This window comes from Mustela nigripes, chromosome 10 (genome assembly GCF_022355385.1).
Source record: "Mustela nigripes isolate SB6536 chromosome 10, MUSNIG.SB6536, whole genome shotgun sequence".
Classification (NCBI taxonomy): Eukaryota; Metazoa; Chordata; class Mammalia; order Carnivora; family Mustelidae; genus Mustela; species Mustela nigripes.
In genome coordinates, this window is record NC_081566.1 from 64,749,527 (window position 1) to 64,769,585 (window position 20,059).

General features: G+C 56.9%; 1 protein-coding gene across 1 annotated transcript; it reads left to right on the forward strand.

The window, feature by feature from the left end:
- Nucleotides 1–3,125: 3,125 nt before the first annotated feature.
- On the forward strand, nt 3,126–20,053 carry LOC132025826 (uncharacterized). The gene is made up of 4 exons (XM_059413589.1): nt 3,126–3,193; nt 12,412–12,517; nt 17,302–17,694; nt 19,216–20,053. Exons 2-4 carry the CDS (start codon nt 12,445–12,447, stop codon nt 19,962–19,964), a joined length of 1,215 nt encoding a protein of 404 aa, XP_059269572.1. The 5' UTR covers nt 3,126–3,193; nt 12,412–12,444; the 3' UTR covers nt 19,965–20,053.
- Nucleotides 20,054–20,059: the final 6 nt, after the last annotated feature.

The following is a 20,059-nucleotide window of genomic DNA, read 5'->3' on the forward strand; positions in this document are numbered from 1 at the left end:
AGCTCCAGGGTCTCCTATGACTGGACCCTCTCAGGGTGCATCCAGCCACGGGAACTCAGCTGTGCTGGGTCATAGCTGCTAGGATCATGTCTCACTCCGTCTGCCCTCATGCTGACCTCCATGGGGACTCCATCACCTTGATGTGACCAAGTGAGAAGGAAGTAGCAGGTATACTAGATGTCCCAACACAAAAAAAAAGGTACCAGAAATGGATTACAAATCCCAAAAAAAATCAAGTGTCATGACAACATGATAAAGTTTCTCGTTGTCCAGTCATTTTGAAAAACATCAGCATACTCCTTCAGTTATTTAAGTTTTTGTTTATCTAAAGTTCTAGGTTTAGATATTTATTCTCTGTATCATTGTTTGTTTTCCACATTTTATACACTAAATATGGATTCTTCTCATCAGAGAAAACTCTTATTATTCAAATCTGCATGCCTGTCGTTCATCAGGCAATTTGAGTCCAGTGGTGTGTCCAAGGATTCAAAGAAATGAGGGACCCTGGGGGACACAAGTTGACCTGGTCACAATGCCTAGGTGGGGGACAGATCAGAGTGGAAGCTCCAGGGTGGGCGTTGCCGGGGTTCAGGTGGCAGGTGTGAGGGAGGGTGGTGGGCAGCAGAACTATGTGGACAGCAGGGGTTTTTCTGGTATCTACACTCTGATTTCTCCAGAGTCTTGAGGGTTGAGGGAGGGAATGGGGGAACCAGGGCCTGTCTGGGATGCCCTCACATTCCCGAGGATGGGGAAACCACCCTCAAACCTCTCTTAGGGACGACAGGTCTTTGCCCTGCTCTGGGGGCCGAGGCTGAGATCACCAGTAGCTCAGAGTCTCACTTTCCAGATCCTGCTTTGTCGGCGGAGCTCTGACTATAGTCTCAGGCCCTTGTGTGCACCCCTCCCACCCCACAGGCTGCTTGAGTCCCAGCTCCCAGCTGAGGAGGACGTGTATTGTGAGTGAGGGGCCAGGACAATGTCTCTGCATTAGTGACACCGTTTGCAGGCAGGGGTGAGGGGCAGTGTAAGGGGACAGTCCCTTTCTATTTGTTGGTGACCTTTCCGTGTGGTTAGAACCATTTTTAGTCTCCTATGGGGGTATGCTACAGGCAGCCTCTTGTGAAACAGGCTCTGACTTGGTGGCCTGGACCCGCTCATGTTCTGCTCATGTCACGGTGCAGAGAGGGGCTGGGGCTCTGCAGTCAGACCCACTGGGTCACTCATTCTGCTTCTGCCCCATATTGGTGGGAAGATTCTTATTGTGTTCCCAGAGAGTTAGCTTACTCTCCTGGGCCCCCAACCCCCTTCCCTCCACACAAACATGGACACTGAGGGAACTTTTCTTTATAAAAGCTCAGGTCGCTCTCGCCTATTAGTGAGAGAAGTCGCACCACCACGGTCATTACCCAAGCCAAGGGCGGGAGCACAGGGCGCGCAGAAAGAGACGGATCAGGTGCAGGAGCCCGAGAGATGGTCGTTCCTGCAGCTCAACGCATGAATGCAAATTGAGAATTCTGGCCACCCCGTTTGCCTGTCAAATGAACACATTTGTGTCTGTGGTTTTGAGAGTCCCGAGTGCAGTGACAGGGCGGGGACAGGCTCTCTCCTGTCTCCCTAGCAGCTGTATAAGAAGAAAAAGCTCCTGGTGGTCCCTGTGATGTATCAGAGACCCTGAGCCATTTCACACGCTAACACCTAGGGTCCCGCTGTATCTGTATTTCTTTCCTCTTCTACCCACAAATGCTGGGATTTCCTGATTCGGGTCCTGGGGCATGCCGGGTGGGTAAGCAGGCAGGAAGCTCTGCGGGGGTTCTTCTTGGAGACGCAGGTGGTCCAGGCTTCCCCTCTATGTCCCCGGAGCTCTGCCACTGTTGAGCCTGCACAACGTCTCTCCCCAAGCTCAGAGAGCCATGAGCGTGGCAGCGGGAGGATAGTCCTGGAAGCCACCTGTGCCCCCAGCAAACCCATGTGTGTTCTCTGGGCTGCCCAGCAACCACGCTGGCCGGACATGCCCCAGAGAAGGGGGGCAGGTGTCCCTGCCTCAGGCACAGGGACGTCACCTTACCTGCTGCCAAAGCCAGGCTGCCCAGAGTCCCCCATGCTGGGAGAGGACAGGGGTTTAGCTGGGCCTGGTGGCTCTCCCAGAGATGTCCTTTCTGTCCTTCAACACTGACAAATAAGACTCTTTCCTGGGAACACGACTTGGAGTCAGGCAGATTTGGGCAGGGATGGCTTCATGACGAACTCGTTTTTATAAACAATCGAAATTATCTGATCCAAGTTCACTTCTACTTCTTTTTCAAAAGGATGATTTTTAAAACAGTCAAAGGATATTGTATCACACTGCCATATATAAGTGTAGGTCTCTGCAAGACCGTGAGGGACACTGTCGTGGATAGATATCTGCACGTGTCCTCGAGGCAGGACACAGGACCGCAGGCAGAAGCCACCAGAGTGCAGAGCTCCTCCCAGACTCTCATAGGATTGGATTCAGTCCTCTTCCTGTGTGTTTTGTGTCTTCCAGAAGGGCACTGGGAGCGTGACCACCGGGAACCTGGAGCCTATAAGGACTGTGGCACCGTCTTTCTAGTGGTTTTTCCCAGGCTTCCCGGAATCAGAACTCCATCTCCTTGTTCCTAGTAAAGAGTCTGTCCTGCAGTCTGGGAGAAACCCCTCCGCAAATTGGTTCAATATGAGTGAGAAAGACAGACAGGAGTGGGGCGGCTCGCAGACCCTCAGGTGCACAGGTCACCAGTCCTGCTGGGTGAGCTCCTGCCTCCATCTTCACTGCACAGTTGGTCTCTGGAAATTCCCTCAGTCCCAGCTTTTCCAGAGGCCTGGCCACTTGCCGTCTCTTTGATCATGTGGTTCCTGTTCACACCCCAGCATCGCTGTGGGGATCCCGCTGTCCCCCACTTCAAGGTGATTTGTCTGAAAGATAAACCCCTGAGTCCGGGGGGGCCGAGCACGCACAGGATCTCGCCTCTGCCGTCTTTCCCCTCCGCCTCCCAAAAGCCCAAGTTCCCAAAAGATGAAATTAGAATCAGGAAATGACCATAAATACAAAGGAACTGAAACAAAATTTGACTTTGGTGAACCTTATACAGATACACCGAACCCTCAGGTGAGAGGGCGATTCTCTGGGAAGCTCATCTGCCGCGAGGACCCCAGAGGGGAAAGAGCGTCGGAACGGGTAAGCCTCTGCTTGGGAGCAACTCGCTGCCGTGTGTCTTCCTCAGCCCCAGACCCCCCCACACCGCGGCTGACCCTGGATGGGGGGGTCATTCCCCACACCAGGCACCTTTGTGGTTCTTGCATCCCTACTCGGTGTCCTAGAGTCTCAAGCAGTCCTGACGCCGTGTCCCTGCAGCTCAGGCCAGACCCCACGGGGTAGGGTTCGAGGTCTCTGCACCGGCACTTGCACTGGGACGCCAGGCAAGCTGTGGTCTGTGCCTCTGTGCACCTGCCGTGACTGGCAGGTTCCCATGAGCTGCTTGTCTGGTTGGTTATTTGCTGGAGCAGCTCACGCGACAACGGGGACTCAGTCCCTTCCAGCCTAGAGCTTGGTTTGCAGAACGAGCCGGTGACAGAGGGGCCGAGAATGAGGCATGTGGGGAGGGGTGCGGAGCTGCCTTCCCTCTAGGTGAGCCCTTCCCCCACAGCGCCTGTGTGTACTCCCACCCAGAAGCCCTTTGAGCCCCGATCTTTTGGGGTTTTCTGGAAACGTCGTTACATGGGTACCGCTGATTAAATCCTTGACCACTGGGGAACTCGTGCTCCAGCCCTTCTCCCTCCCCGATGGTCAGTGAGTCGGTCCCTAAGTTCCCACCTGCTAACAGGGTTCACACCTCAGCAGCCGGCCCCTGACCTTGACAGTTTTCCCAAAGTTATGTCGTTACCACAACTTCAGGGGCGGCTGTAGGGGCTTGTCGTGAACAACCCGACACCCAATCCACCTTCACGGCTCTGGCCCGATTGCAGGAACTGGGAGCCATCCTGAATATAACAAGACATGCCCCTGGGTTCCCATATAGGACCTGACCAGATTCCGGGGTCTGCGTGCCTGGGATAGTGCAGGAAGACTGACACCTGCTTCTGTTATGAGTCACAAGAGAGGATTACATTATTGTCCAAATAATGACATTGTCTAGGACCCACTCTGAATTTTTTATTATAATTATAATTAGTTCTTTTTCTCCTCTGGCTTCTGTGACCGCACACTCAGCAGGTGTCCCCAGCGGCTCCTTCTCTGTCTCTCTTTCTGACCCTCCTCCTCTGCTGGTCAGTGCCAGGCCCTCGGCTCTCCCCTGGCCATATTTCCTCCCTCGTGACTTTAGAGACCCCCAGGGCTCTCAGCAGCCCGGCCATGCTGAGGCAGCAGCTCCAGCCCTGACGGGACCCCCACCCCGACTGCCTGATGAACTTCTGCTCTCAAAGCCAAGTGACCATGCGGAGCGCTGAGTGCCCGGCTCCTGCCTCCCCGCCCCCACACCGGCTCCTCCCTGGGCTTTCTCGATACCTGCAGCTCAGGAACGTCACAGCGTCCTACAGCTGCTTCAGCCGAACTCCTGGAAGTCACCTTGCATTCTCTTTGCCTCCCCTCTGGGGTCCGAGCACCAGTGAGCCCTGGTTCCCAGGTCCCTCCCCTTCTCTCCCATGGCAGGCCTCTCTGCCTGCACCTGCGCCAGGACCTCCTCCGGGAGCTCCCTCATCCTGGTCTGGTCCGTGTTATTTCACCTGCATTTAGAAAGTTCCTTAAGTGCTTTGTACATAGTGTTTCCCTATAATTTTCAGTGTTGTTCTTAGCCGTGTTTATGCCTTGATCCTCAATCCTAATGACAATTACGTAGAACTGCAACCTTTGTTCAGACCTCGGTATTCTGCTTCTGGTTGGGGTTGATGTTTCTACATCAACTTTTGATGCTGCTGATTGACCTCCTTCGTCATTGTCGTCGTGCACAGAAGTCAGGACGACGTCTGCCGGCTGCCAGCGTCCGGCTTGGCTGCCACAGGCTGAAGCAGGTGGGGTCTTGCTCTGGAACAGGAAGTCAGGCGACGGCAGAGGCTGGGATCAGGCTGTCTGCTCAGCGGGGTGCCGGGCTCCCGGGCTGCCCCATCTTTCTGCTCCACCGTCCTGGGCGCTGGGTCTTGTCCTCCTGCTTCGTCCTCATGGTCCCGGACGGCTCTGTCCGCAGATACCAGCCCACACGGAAGATGGCCAACGAGAGAAGGACGAAGGCCAAAGTTGTTTTGTCATAAGACTCTGGCTTTCCAGGACTGAAGACCCTTCCTTCCATCCAGCACAATTCCCCTACCTCAATGGTCAGTCCTGGGTCAGTCCTGGGGAAGACTGGACCCCAGCTCTGAGCTCTCTGCGGTCCGAGCAGGGGAGGCCAGGACAGACAGGGCTGTGGGGCTGAGTGTGCAGGGAGCTGTGTGCCAAGCTGGCCAGGGGCTGTCCGTGTCAGGGCAACCTGGGCTCTTGCCTCCCCTCTCGTCTGTGGGGGGCCTGTCCCCCAGAGAGAAATATTCTTCTCCAGGAAGCATGCATTTGGGCCGCTAACCCTGGGACCCTGCAGTGTTTTGGTTTGGATTTTCTGGTTTGCTTTCTGACGTTTCTCCAGCTCCATATCGGTTGTTCGGTCCGTAGGAACTTACCCCTCTCTGTGTGGTCTGCTTAGCGTGTTCTATGTGAACCTGGATTGGGTTTGTTGTGAGCGTTGTGACAGCTGCCCTCATGTTGTCGACGTGTCCCTTGTTGATGGATTCCAGTCTCTTGCTGTTCCCCTTCCTGCCCTGTTTCCTGTCCCTGGGCTGCTCCAGCTCCCGGGATGACAGTGCTCAGGAGCCTCTGGGTGGAGGATCCTCCCCCTCCCCCGCAAGGGTCTGTGTTTCTGCCTCCCCATAGCCTGTGCGCCCCCTAGGACAGCGACTCAACTTCCCCACGTGCTGCATACAGTAGGCGCTCATGACCTGTGTGTGCAGGTGAGCTGAGGTGGGAGGGCTCCTCTGCAGGAGTCTCTAGCGGCAATTCGGACCTCGGCCGCCAGGTGGCGCGGGTGCCTGCGCTCAAGGCCTGGAGGGGGGATGCTCAGGCAGGCTTGGGGGGCACAGGGGCTGCCCATGGTGGGTGCCGCGGAGCCTCTCCCTTTGCTCCCAGACCCACTACAGGGCTAGGTCGGGGTGGGGGCGCCAGAAAAACGCAGGGGCTGGCAGGTCGACAGGGGGCCCTGGTACAGACACGAAGGTGCGGCCAGGAATCAGGGATTAGGAGCCCAAACTGGAAGGCAGGAGCCCAGGGGAGTGATCTGGGGTGAGGTCCTGATGTAGGAGCGTGCAGATTCTGGGTCAATGTTCTTTGGGGCAGGGATTGGGGTGGGTTACCTTTGGGAATGGGAAGCCTGCGAGATCCTGAATGTGAGATCTAAGCTCTAGATCCGGGTGTCTGGAGTGAAACAGCCTCAGGAGGAGAGAGGGCCCCTGTCGCCCCCCAACATGAGATAGACCCCAAGATGTGAAATCAAATATCCAAGAGGGGAGGTGGGATAGGGTCCTAAAGCGGCAGGCCTTTTGGGGAACGCACCTGGCCGTGAGAAAATGTTTGGATCCCTGGACATGGAGCCTGCCTGGAAAGACTGAGAAAAGTTCGCAGCAAACTCCACTCCCCAGTGAGGTGTCTGTCACCCTGTCGTGCCCTGCCTCCTCCCCTCTCTGGACTGGCTTTCTTTCCTGGGGAGTGGACGGTCACCCCGTCAGGCAGGTGGAGACACTCTGACAGGAAGGGTGGTGTGCCAGGGACCCTGAGGGCACTTCCCGCCTGGTCGCCACATGGAGCGCTCACAGCAGAGGCTCCTGTCTGACTTCCCCCCTCCAGGCTGTGTGACCCTGGGCAAGTCACCAAGCCTCTCTGTACCTCTGATTTCCACTGAACCCAGTGAGGGTGCTGATGGGACTGACTTCATCAAGCTGTTCACAGATTTAAGTGAAAAACCAGATGAATCGGTGATTAGCATTATGTAATCAACTAGTAATACCTCATTTAAAAGGTAGTCTGGGGGCCTGGCAGGCTCAGTCAGAAGAGTGGGCAATTCTAGATCTGGGGGTGGTGAGTTCGAGCCCCACATTGCACTTAGAGTCTACTTCAAGAAAAAGCAGGCTGAAGTTTGTTAGCTCAAATATTGAAAATTAACGACACAGAAGAAATAAATTGTTCTGTGTTCTCTTGGACAGAGAGCGCCTGATGACGAAGCTCATGTTGTACAGGTATGATTGAAAATTGGAGCACATGTTTCCAGAATGAACATCTCCCTCCCAGCTGTGTGTCCCACAGGGCTCTGCTCCCGGGGAGCCCGACCTATGTTATGTGTTTCTCAGAGTTACACTGTGTCTATAGCTGCGACATTGTTGAAACGGCTACATTGTATCTATGCTGTCTGTGACATTGTTGAAACGGCTACATTGTATCTATGCTGTGTCTACACTATCCAAAGCGGATCCATCACCACGGAGTACCATCAGTGCGAACATGTATCCTGATCTCAGAAATGTCCGCAGTGAGGAAACCCAAGCCCAAGGTCTTGACGAGCAGGAGCCATCAGTCCTCTGCAAGGAAAGTCACATTCAATTCTCTCTCTCTTTTTTTTAAGATTTTATTTATTTATTTGACAGAGATCACAAGTAGGCAGGGAGGCAGGCAGAGAGAGAGGAGGAAGCAGGCTCCCCGCTGAGCTGAGAGCCGGATGCGGGACTCGATCCCAGGACCCTGAGATCATGACCTGAGCTGAAGGAAGAGGCTTCAACCCACTGAGCCACCCAGGCGCCCTGTCACATTCAATTCTTAACAATTTCTTAGGGCATTTACTTCTTTGTTTCTAAAAATGTGCTTTTCAAAAAATAATGGTCTTACATTACTATTCGCAGACCATTCAGGCACCATGTGCATCTGGTATGAAAATTGAGGCTTTTCCTCTCTTCCGTGGCTCTCCCTCCCCTTCCTTCCTCCAACTAACATACACATGGCATACTTTTTGTTAAAGCGAGAGTATTTGGCATTTATTATAAGCTACTCACTTTTCTAAGATAAAGATAAAACTACTTTAGTAGTGAAGATAGAAGTAAAGATAAAACTACTAATTCAACCAATTAATACTAAATATATCTAATTTTTATAGAACAAAGTGCCTCTTGCTAGGGTTTGTGAGATCGTGCAGCCAATAAAGGGCAGAGCTGGGATCTGAGGCCAGACAACAGGTCTGCTTCTGGAATCCGAGCTTTGACCGCCGGACGATCCCACCTCCATAGCCTGTTCATGGAATGCTGACTATTGTGCTCAGTGCTGGGGCACATGAGTGCACAAAATTAATCCCCAGCCTCCAAGAACTTGTATTTTGGGGGACACTGGAAGTAAACAAGTGGCCGAGTAGACATGAGGTCAGCGGTGCCCAGTAGGAGGAACACAAGAAGCAGAGTCAGGCCAGGGAGCTGCTGTTCAAATGAATCTCCCTCGGGAGGTGACAGAGGCTGTGCAGGGGTGAGTGGGAACCTCGGAGGTGGGTCGAAGGACATTGCAGGCAGAGGTGAGGTGAGCCAAGTCTCCAAGCCCAGAGCCTGCCCACAGTGCTGGAGGAGCAGCCAGTGGCTGGGGGCTGCAGGGGAGGGAGGGGGCAGCAGGGAGGGAGTGGGGGAGGCGGCCTGAGCCCCTGGGAGCGCTGGGATCTTTCTAGGTGGGATGGGGGCTCAGCAGAGTGGGCAGGGCATGAGGCTGACAGAGAGGCCCCCGTGGCCTTGGGTGGAGGATACTGTGCAGGGTCACATGGTGAGGGGGGAGCCTGGGAGAGGACCCGGCGGAGGGGCTGCTGGTGGCTTGGCCTTGATTCAGAGGTGGGAGATCTGGCACCAAAGCCCCAGACTACCAATGCAGCTCTGCCCCCTCCTGGCTTCCCGGCCCCGGACAGTTTAGCAAGAGGAGCCCCAGGTTCTTCATGGGTAGAATCAAGACAGGGGTGGGACATGGGAGATTCGTGAACTACTTGGGAGCCGATAGGCCTTCCTGATGGCTCGGATGTGGGGATGCAGGAGGAAAGGTCTGAGGTGTCCCCAGGACCTGGGCTTGGGCACCGTGGATTGTGGTGGTGCCTCCAAGGGCATTCTGGAGCACAACCGGGGTCTCTTGGAGCACGGGTGAGCTCACTGGCCCCGCACAGGCCCAGGGACTCGCCCAGTGACTCCTGCAGCAGCTCCCCGTCCGCACTGTGCTGAGAGCTCGGGGGTCGGGGCCATCCAGTCCTGTGTTCAAGGACATGCATGGAAGGTGTGGGGAAGAGAGTCTCAGCCTCACTGTGACTGGTCCGAGAGCCCCCGCCTCCCCCGGCCGCAGACCGAGTCCCTGCATCTCCAGGAGGGTGTCCAGCCCTAAGCCCAAGGTCAGCACAGAAGCCACGCGGCCCAGCACGTGTTCTCGGGCTCAAGGTTGAGCTCTCTGCCCACCAGGGAGCTGCGTCCAGGCAGGATGGAAGGTTCCAGAAGAGCCTGAGTCTGGGAGTAGGCACTGCCACCTTGAGCTCTCGGGGTCTGCCCAGCAAGCCCCCTTTGTGGGGGGAGACCCTGTGAATGGTCGGGGGGATCCTTGGGCTCCGGGGTGGACAGTGGACCCCAGACAGGGCAACCTTTATTTCAGATGAATAAACTGGCCTTTTACTTTGTGTATCATTCCTGACAACACTGCGGCAGCACGAGCGTCACCACGTCTGCACGTTAGTAAAGATTATCGCAATTCCCGGCATGGAACAGAGTCCTGAGCACAAGACAGGACTTTGAGAGTCTCCGCTTGGGGCTGCAGAGCCCTGCGGGGACTTGGGCGACATCCCTGAACTCCGAGGGAGAAGGCGAGGCCACAGAGGACCCACAGGTTACCCCAGGCAGGAGGGAGGTGATTACAGGGCTGTGGGAATGGGGGCGGGAAGGGGGCAAGGCAGAGGAGGAGAGCCACCGGCACTAACAGAGGGTCGATCTGAAGGCACGGGATGGTGATCGCCGGGTTACACATGACGGCTCCAACCCTAACCCAAGGTCACACCACTCATCCCGACACCCCTTCCCTCCAGCAACCCTAAGTTTGTTTCCTGATATTAAGGGTCTTACGGCTTGTCTCCCTTTCTGGTTTTGTCTTGTTTCATTTTTCCCTCTCTTCCCCTATGATCCTCTGGGTTATTTCTCAAATTCCACGTATCAGTGAGATCATATAATTGTCTTTCTCTGATTGACGTATTTCACTCAGCATAATACCCTCTAGTTCCATCCACATTGTTGCAAATGGCAAGATTTCATTTCTTTTGATGGCTGCATAGTATTCCATTGTATACATACACCACATCTTCTTGATCCATTCATCTGTTGATGGACATCTGGGGTCTTTCCACACTTTGGCTTGTGGACATTGCTGCTGTTAACATTCGGGTGCACGTGACCCTTTGGATCACTATGTTTCTATCTTGAAGGTAAATACTCAGTAGTACAATTGCTGGGTCATAGGGTAGCTCTATTTTCAACATTTTGAGGAACCTCCATGCTGTTTTCCAGAGTGGCTGCACTTCCCACCAACAGTGTAGGAGGGATCCCCTTTCTCCGCATCCTCGCCAACATCTGTCATTTCCTGACATGTTAATTTTAGCCGTTCTGATTGGTGTGAGGTGGTATCTCACTGATGTTTTGATTTGTATTTTCCTGATGCTGAGTGATCTTGAACACTTTTTCATGTGTCTGTAGGCAATTAGGATGTCTTCTTTGCAGAAATGTCTGTTCATGTCTTCTAGGGCCACAGTCCTTGAAGGCAGCACAGATACAGGTCAGGTTCAAGTGCTTGCGCTCACCGTCTTCTTGTGTCTGAGAGCAGACGCCTGAATCTGAGCTGTACAATGTGTCTGCCTGTGTTTCCGCTGGACAGCAAGATGCTGACAGGGATGTGTGTTTGGGCCCAACTCCTACTGGGCTGTGCCTGGTCCTCAAGGTCTGGGGCACCAGCCAGGACAGGATAAACCATGCCCTTACCTGGTGACAGTGTACCTGGCTGCTAAAGGCCCCAGGAGAACCCACAGAGAGCAGCTCCCTGCCTTCCCCAGAAGCTGGATGGGACCCTCGGGAGAAGTGTCTGTTCCAGAGCAGGTGTTGAGCGGGTCAGTTGCCTGGGAAAGCACCGCGGGCTCAGGGACGGCAGCATATGGTCGCCGGGGCCACCCGAGGAACATGTGTACTCAGTAAACACTTCTGAAGGGTCAGCACAGATGGCTGCCACACCCAGTTTAGTGGGAAGCTGCTGGTCTTATCCGGCACGTATGTGAACCCCCACTGTCCTCAACGGGAAGGTTGCGACAGAGGGAGGCAACAACATCTCCTCTCAGCTGCCCACCCTGCGCCTGCACCAGCCTGACACCGGGACCACCTGCCTCCGCTGAGCACAGGACCCCAGACCCATCAGCAGGGGGAGGGCAGGACCCAGTGTGGGTGGGACAGGAGAGGCTGCTGGGGCCCCGTGAGCTGCCTCTGGAGGGGTCAGCAGACAGGTGTGGGGTTAGTGATGGAGCTGCTCCCCTGGGGTCCACGGGAGGCTACGGTTCTAGACGTTATGGGAACCCATCTGGGAAGAGGGCGCCTGGCCTGACCCTCCACATGCAGCCAAGACTCCGAAGCTGCTGAGCCTGCGGCCAGAGGCGCGTGTCCCTCTCCAGCCCTGCCTGTGTGTGAGCCCGGCCCAGGCCTGGCAGAGCCTCACAGGGAAGGGGGGCTGTGGGGTTGCTCCTGTGGGTGTGGGATTGGTCCTGTGGGGGGCAGGGCCCGACCTAGGCTACAGACAGAGCCCTGGGGACCAGAGTGGGGACATGCCGTGCGTGCACTGGGATGTGGGGGTAACTCTTCCCAGGAGGCTTTGTTCTCGGGCTCCTAGCTTCTCACTGCGACACCTGACAGGTTCCTAGAACATCAGACAGGAGATGTGACTCGTGAGATGGTGTAAAGACAGAGGACAGGCCCAAAGCAGGAGAGGCCCCGTGTCCTTGGCTCTAGGAGGGGACTCTGTGCCCGGCCATCAGCTGGTGCTGGCGAGCTGGGCAGCCCAGGCTGAGTGGGAGCCCAGGGACAGAGGTCAGTGGTCCTAGGGGTGCAGGCTGGGGACGGGAGACCACCAGGCCGGTTGTGAGCACAGGGACGGGGTCTCTCCGGCACTGGGCCTCCTAGAGGGGGGCTGTTCCCACATTTATCTACAGTTATCCCCTGAGGCCCCTGCGGGTGCTGAGCTCACATGAGTGATGGGAATGGTTTAGTCAAGACTGGCCAGCTGTGCCCCAGGAACTAACAGTCAGCTCCGCCCTGGTGTGGGGAAGGGCTTGGACCTCTTCTCAGCTAAGCTGTTCCTCATAGGCCCAGGCAGAGTCAGCAGGGAAGCGGCCAGCCATGGGCGCCTGCTCAGAAGACCCCCACCTGTACGAGGCCTCTGGGCTCCTGCGGTTCACCAGCCTCCTCCTCAGTGAGTGGCCCGGGCCCCCCGGGAGGGAGGCCGAGGGGCGGGCAGGGAGGCAGGAGCTCCCGGGCTGGCTGGGGTCTGTGCTGAAGAACCAGATGGAGCAGCTCCGTGAGGACGGAGCATACGCGGTGCGCTGGGTCAGAGCCCCGGGGTGGACAGAGGGAACAAAGGGAGCTTTGGGCTGAGGCCAGGCTGGGAACCCCGACCCGGCTGCCTGGAAGGGAATCCGTTCCCCCTCCCAGGGGGTGAGGCCGGGAGAGCCTGGAGCCTCCTGCGGTGAGGGATGGAGGAGACACAGGAGCGGCCGCCGGGAACCTGGGGTGGGGACGGACATCCCCCGCCCCTGCCGTGCAGAGGGGACCGGCAGCCTCTGCAGCTGCCGTGTGCAGGAGGGGCCGACCCAGAGCCCCTGTCTGAGCTGGAGGGGCCGCGCTAGTCTGGCTCCTTGGGCAAGATGAGGCCCCGAATCCAGTGACATTCTGTTTGCAAGGGAAGGAAAGGTGACCCCAGAATTCAAGGGTCTGCGCCCACCTGCCGTGTGTAGGGGTGAGCCCGGAACGGGAGACTGCTGACCTCTGATCTGGGTGGGGGTACCTGGGGGGCAGCAGAGGGGGCCCCAAAAGAGAACTGAAAGACTGTATTAACAAAAGCCCCATTTTCTGGTTCTAACTTCATCGGAGTCCATGTGCTTCTGTGGAACAAATGAAATAAGAACAGAGGAGAAACCAGACCTCCAGAACCGTGAATCCCGGGGATGCTTGGGAGGCTGCTGTGGCCTGTACTGTTTGCTGCGACGCACCAGCCCCTCGGCTCCTGCAGCGATTCTAGGGAAATTCCGGAAACACGGGACACTTGGAAACAGGAGGGTCACTCATTAGAAAATGACCTTTGCCAGTCATTGAGACCCTTTTTTGAACAAAATCACTTCCTGTTGGTAAATGCAGGCTTTCTCTTCTTTTCAGTCGGTTTAACTGGAGATACAAGGGGAAGTTACAGGATTCGCCTCCATAAAGATCAGGGTGAGAAGATTTTGTAAGAATGAAAGGAAGGATGACAGGGAAAGGGACAACATTTTAGGTTAATGGTTGAAAGTCAGATTCCATCTGATTTACATAAACTCGGACTCTCTTGCTCACAGCCACCCGCCCCTGACCTTCTGCCCTCCTTGGGGTCAGCACCTTCTGCAGATCTGAGCACTGTCGGGTCTTCCTCCTGTCCTGAGTGGGCTTCCAGCTTCTGGGCCGCTCCTCCCCCGCAGCCTGGGGGCTGAGCCTCCTCTGTCCCGGGTTCCCCCCTTTCCAGCAGGCGCCGGTTAACCCTCAGGCAGCCCCGCGTCCCCGCCCTGCCAAAGCCCGCCGAGTACTTGAGTCCCCTCTCCCGGGACAGTAGCTGGAGGTGAGACCCCAGATCTGCTCAGACCTGGTGACCAGACAGCAGAGCTGGGAGGGAGGAACGTAGGGCCGTGCAGGGGGAGGGCAGGAAAGAGCAGGGACGGGAGGGTGCAGGTCATCGCCCTGCAGGGGAAGCGCTGGGCTGGGAGAGATGGAAGCCACCTCAAGGTCTGGTTCTGCCCTGGGTAACCTAGACCAGTCCACCCACCCAAGGGAGCCCCTCCTCTGTGAAAGGTCCCCTCAAGACCCTCCAGCTGGGACATCCTGGGATTGGGGGTCTCTCCCGGATGGGACTGTCCTATAGCTTCTCTGAGGCCTCTGCTCCATGTCTCCCTCCTGTTCTGTCCTCGTCCTGCATCCTGACGGGGACAGACAGCTGGGGGGTCTGCTTGGGGCCCCTTCAGCACCCAGACCCCAGGACTACCAGTGGTCACTTCCTCTGCCCTCCGAGGAGGAAAGGATGCATTTTCGAGGCTCCCTGCAGTCCTCGGACCGTCTGCTGTCTCTGTCTCTGCTCCTGAGCAGGGTCTGCCGAGCTCCCGCCCCGGTGTGTTGGACCCCAGTGTGCAGGGCCCGCTCAGGACAGCGAGATGCCGCGGGGACAGGGTGGGGGGGCGGGGGTGTACCGTTGAGCAGCTCCTCAGGAACAACCTGCGGGCAGGTTCTACCCTGGGGACAGATCTGCTGTCCCTCAGGGAGCCCCAGGCACTGTCCCCCTGTTGGAACAAGGGCGGCTTCTCTGACTCAGGGTTGGCGTCCTGTGTGCACCACACTCTGCGTATTTGCACACGAGATGGGCCCTGACCCAGGACTGGGTGGGGACGCGGGTGTGACGGACACTGTTGTTCCTCATGAGGAAATCCCGTCCCAGGAAGAGTCAGAGTCCAGCCCCATCCAGGCCCCCAGGAAGCCCGATGGAACGACACAGATGTCCTGTGTGTGCGCGGGTTCGTCGTGTTTGTGGCCGACAGAGAGAGGACGCACGTCCTTCACGGTGCTGACTTTCAGGAGGACGCGCCCCCTGAATTTCTGCTTGACTCAGCCCAGAATCCATAGGATAGCGTTGAATGAGCCCAGAATACTGTCCAGTCCCGAGACGACCCGCTGAGGAGAGGGGACAGGCACACACCGAGCGCAGGCGCGATAGATTGTTGTCACCTGCGCGCGGGAGGAGTTCCCGTCCTTCCTCCGTCTCCACCACTCTGCCCAGCAGCTCGGGGCACTCAGCCACCTGGGGACAGGGACGGGACAGGGACGGGACAGGGGCCTCGGAAGCCAGCTGCTGTGGACACAGCCAGGAGTGTCCTCTCGGTCAGGAAGGCCCCAGCCGGACTTCACCTCCCCGTGGCCGCCTATGGGATCGCGCCCTGGGTGTCTGTGTCCCAGGGCCCATCCCTGATCCCAGGAGGAGCCCCCGAGAGCGGCAGCTGGGGGAGAGACCTGGGCTCCATCCTGAGCCTGGGAAGGCCGGGCTGATCCCAGAGCGCTTGTCAAGAACCACCGTGGTGGTGAGAGCAGCTCACACGGATGGGAACGCCTTCCTCTCCTGACCTCCTAGCGCCCATTCTGGGGGCAGCACGGCTAGTACGTCCCCATCCCAGAGGAAAGGCCGAAAGCACGCGGGCCTCGTGGGCTGCTCCCATCCACTTGCTCACGGGGACAGAGGACCTGTCTCAGGCCTCCCAGACCCTCCCCTCCAGGCCACCAACCGCCCTGCTGCACCAGACCTCCCCGGGTTGAGACCCAAGCACGGTCCCTGTGTGTCAGACTCAGAGCGGAATACTGAAGAAAGAAGGTTCCAGAAGGAAAGAAGAGAGGATTAGGAGCACACTCTGATGGGGGGGGCTGATCTTTTTATGTGAGGGATAATCCGGGAAGCTTACAGGATCCGCACACATAACTGCGTGAGGACAATAGCAGGGACATTAGTCCGAGACAATGCTGAGATGCAAACCCAAAACTATTCATATTATTTTTCTAGAAAACAGGCTGATCTTATCAATATAGAACTAGCTCTGAGGTGCTAAAAAGAGAAACACAGGCACGGGCCGAGGACAGGAGCAGACCGCTCACAGTGGCCAGAGGACATCAGCAGCTGTGGGACGTGGTGACCGGGTTCGTGTACAGAGAAATTCTCATTAGAATATGAGGTCACAGCACTTTCTCTTACCAATTTAGCAAAGATCAGAAAGTTCGGGGGGCACATGGGTGGTTCAGTGGGTTGGAGCCTCTGCCTTCGGCTTGGGTGGTGATTTTGGGGTCCTGGGATCGAGCCCCACATCAGGCTCTCTGCTCGGCAGGGAACTTGCTTCCTCCTCTCTCTCTGCCTGCTTGTGATCTCTGTCTGTCAAATAAATGAATAAAATCTTTTTAAAAAAAGAAAAGAAAGAAAGAAAGTTCGGTCACCGCGTGTTGGTGGGATACCGGAGCATTACTGGGGGGACAGCTGCTGGGGTCGCTCTCAGGGGGGCGATGAGCAGGGTGTGTCAGAGGCTGAGACGGAGCTGCCTTTGGCCGATTAGACATTCCATGGGTTATCTCAGTGTCTACACACCCGCCTGTGAAGCACATACGTGCATGTTAGGCAGGCACACACTCACATGTGACACGTATGTCCTGGGTATGAGTCCACGCACCCACAGAGGCGGATATGCCCCCCCAGCTGACGTCCCTCGGTCCCTGTGTGCAGAGAATCCATCCCAAGCTGCTGGTGTTTGCAGGGACAACATCAGTAGAACTGTCCCACGAGGAGGGAGCAAGAGCCCCGTTTGGGCCGTGGCAGCTGTTAAATGATGCACTTCCACGAGGGTAGACCCTGCAGACCGGTGGCCAGAGGCTGCCCTCTGTCCCTCCCCATGAGGGTCTCTACACAGCCCACAACACAGCGGCAGACTTCGTCACAGCGAGCAGGAGACAGGGTCACAGCACGACGCGGTCACACTCCTGTCAGACCTGCTGTCCCTGAGGGCCGTCCATCATGTTAACAGTGCTCTGCTCCTTAGAGGGGTGTCCCCAGGAGCGACTCCCTTCCAGGGGCAGAGCTCACACGGCCTGTGGGCACGAGGGGTCTCTGCAGCCCCGTGAGAACCTGCCTCCTGCGGAAATGCTCTCGGTGCTGCCCCCGAAAGGTACTCGTGCTTCAGATCCGAGATCTCCTGACATTCGTCCTCTCGCTGTCAGGGGTCAGGACACTGCAGGAGAGCAAGTTCCCGTGACCTGCTCAAGGGGACGCTCCCCTGGGACCAGGAGGGATTCCAGCCTCGCCTCCAACTCATGGCATCTCCTGCCTTCCCAGACAAGGGCGCACATGGGATGGATTTCAGGAAGTTGGGTTCTAGGGTTTCCTCCTTTATTTCTAATGAAAACCACCCATGTTTTCTGTGTCCTATGCCCTAGGTGTCTGCAGCGCTGTGACCCAGAGTCCTGGAGCCCCTGAGTCTGCAGTGGATGATTCTGGAAACCCTGTTCCTCTGAAGGGGATTCAAGGAGCTTCTGTGCTGTTTCTAGTGATCAGAAATCCAGAATTACTTCCAGAAGTCGAGCTGGAGAATATTACTTGGGGCATTATAAATCAAAAACTGTACACACCCGTACTCCAAGTCAGTCCCAGGGGAGATGTTCCACGATGGGTCAACTTCCAGGACAAGTTTGAAAAGAGGGTCCATGTGGTCAACACAACGACCCTGAGGATTGACAACCTGACCCTTGAGGACAGTGGGCTGTACCGGGTTCAACAGTCCTATACAAGAGGAAGACAGTATCACCAGGATTTCCACCTGATGGTCTACGGTACGTGGCGGCCCCTCCCCCAGCCCCACAGCTGACCCCCTTCCTCTGTCCCCGGGAGTGTCCGTGCGCCCCGCTTGCAGGATTCCTTCCAGACCGCAGCCTTTGGGCTCGATCTTCTCCCCAGAAATCCGATGCTGTGAGGTCAGCACAAGTGCAGGCAGAGCTGAGACTCACACCAGGGACGAGTCACATCTATGCTTCAGGAGGGAACACGGAATGGGGGGAAACGGGGATTTGGCCGTAACACTCGTTGTCCCCGTAGGACTCAGGGTCCTTGGTGGGACTCTTACTGTCTTGTGCTGCTGTAACAGGTGACTGCACCTCAGTGGCTGACCACACCACCCCGTGGGGGTCCTCCTGGGCTGTAGGGCAGGAGTCAGACCCCAGAGCCTCTACCATGAGGTCCAGGAGTCCGCAGGGCTGTGCTCCTCTCTGGAGGCTCCGGGGTAGGGGCACCAGTATCCCCTGGCTTCTGGACCCTTCCTCCCCCATCACAGGTGGCACTGGTGGGGTGAGTCCCTGACACCGTGTCCCTCCCACCTTCTCTGCTGCCTCCTCCCACTTGTGAGGACCCTGTGATCACACGGGGCTTGTGTAGGGAATCCAGACCATCTCTAGTTTACAGTCAGCTTGTTTTCAACCTCAGTTCCCCTTTGCCATGGAACCTAAGACATCTCCAGGCTCTAAGGGTCAGCACATGGTCATGGTTGGGGGACACTCGTCACCTAGCAGGATCCAGAATCCTGCGTGTGGTTCTCCCTGCCCCGTCCCCTCATCCTTCTCAGTCCAGCCGAGTCAGCTCACTCACGGACTGCACGGTCCCCCTCTGAACCCCCACGGATGGAGAATTCACAGGGTAGCCCTTCCTCAGACCCTCAGGGAGCAGCTCGCTCTGTGTGCACCCCTCCCCCCTGCACAGGGAGACGTCCTGCTCCAGAGAGAGTGGCCTTCGAAGCCTCAGGACCCGGAGATTCCGAAGACTGACTCTCAGTCTGTCCCACGTTTTCCGGGGAGGACCCCAAGCTCAGTGCTCACTAGGAATGGCCTAGTGACTCCCACCGCGGTCTCTCCTGGTGGAGACTGAGTCTGATCTCTGGGCTTCCAGAGTTGGCCGGTGGCAGTCTATACCATGGATTGTGTGGTCCCAGGAACCCTCTAAGCAGAAAAATCAAGACCAGGACACAGAGAAGGGCAAATCCTGTTCCTGACTTCTCCTTGTTCAGGGGGACACCCCACTCTCTCAGAATTCATGGATTATTGGGGGAACCTCCAGCAACTATTTTCTCACGACAGATTAGTAAGACGTGCTCCGTCTAGTGAAATCGCATAGAGATGAGCTCAGTGGCTCCTTCCTTTTCAGCCCCTCTGTATATTTGGGTCAATTCTCTGTGCTCTGTAATGTGCAATCCCTGTCCTTAGGGGGAGGAAGCCAGAGCTTCAGGGAGAATCCGCAGGAGAAAGCAGGAGCTGAGATGTTCTCCACTCACGTGAGGTTCTGTCCTCTCATCCCTCCCTCCCCAGAGGCTGTGCCCCGTCCCCAGATCCGGGCCACAGTTCTGTCCCTCACACCAGGCTGGTGCAACATCACCATGGAGTGTAACACCACGGAAACCAGGAAGAACCTGACGGTGACCTGGGAGAATGAGAGCCTCCCCAGGGAGCTGGAGCAGAGACCGGCCCCAGGACCAGCCCCCAACCCCTGGACCCTGGCTGTGAACCTGCCCCTGAGCCTGCCCAGCCCCAGCCTCACCTGTGTGGTCAGCAACCAGGCGGACCAGAAAGCTGCCTCCCAGGACCTTGGGGACGTCTGTGGCCACGGTGAGTGCACCTGCCAGAGGGGAGGGACTCTCCCGCAGCTCAGGGTGACGGTTCGCGGCTTCTGTCCCCCATGTTTATGTCACCCCCTGCTGCTTGGTCACCCTGTCCAGGACTCTGGCAGGAACATCCAACCTGCGTCTGCCCTTCGGTGTCATTCCCATGCTGCTCATCTGAGGGGTCTGCAGGATTCAGGGCTCCGGGCTCCTCTGCCCGATTCTGGTCTCACAGACACACGTCACACCCACCCGCTTGCCTGCGTTCCCGATGTGTCCCGCTCTCCTGGGCTGCCGGCCTCTGCTCAGGCCCCTCCCTCTGCCCTCAGCCCTTCCAAGTCAGGAGTCCCCCACTCCCCACTTACTCCCATCCAGGGACCCCCTCCCTGCATCTGGCTCTGGGGGCCTGTGACCCGGGCAGTCCCACAGGGCCGCGTGCTGGGGGCAGTCCCAGCATGAACAGAGTTTGCACAGGGCTCCGCAGCCTCGATGGCTCAGGGCCCTGCAGGAGCTGCTGCTGTCCTGCCCTCACACCTCGTCTCCTCTAAGGAGTG

Excerpts from the sequence above, each read along its gene's own strand:
- LOC132025826 (XM_059413589.1), top strand. The coding sequence starts at position 12,445 with ATGGGCGCCTGCTCAGAAGACCCCCACCTGTACGAGGCCTCTGGGCTC. Across the intron at positions 12,518-17,301 it reads GTTCACCAGCCTCCTCCTCA|GTGTCTGCAGCGCTGTGACC; the intron begins GTGAGTGGCCCG and ends CCTATGCCCTAG. Across the intron at positions 17,695-19,215 it reads TTTCCACCTGATGGTCTACG|AGGCTGTGCCCCGTCCCCAG; the intron begins GTACGTGGCGGC and ends CTCCCTCCCCAG.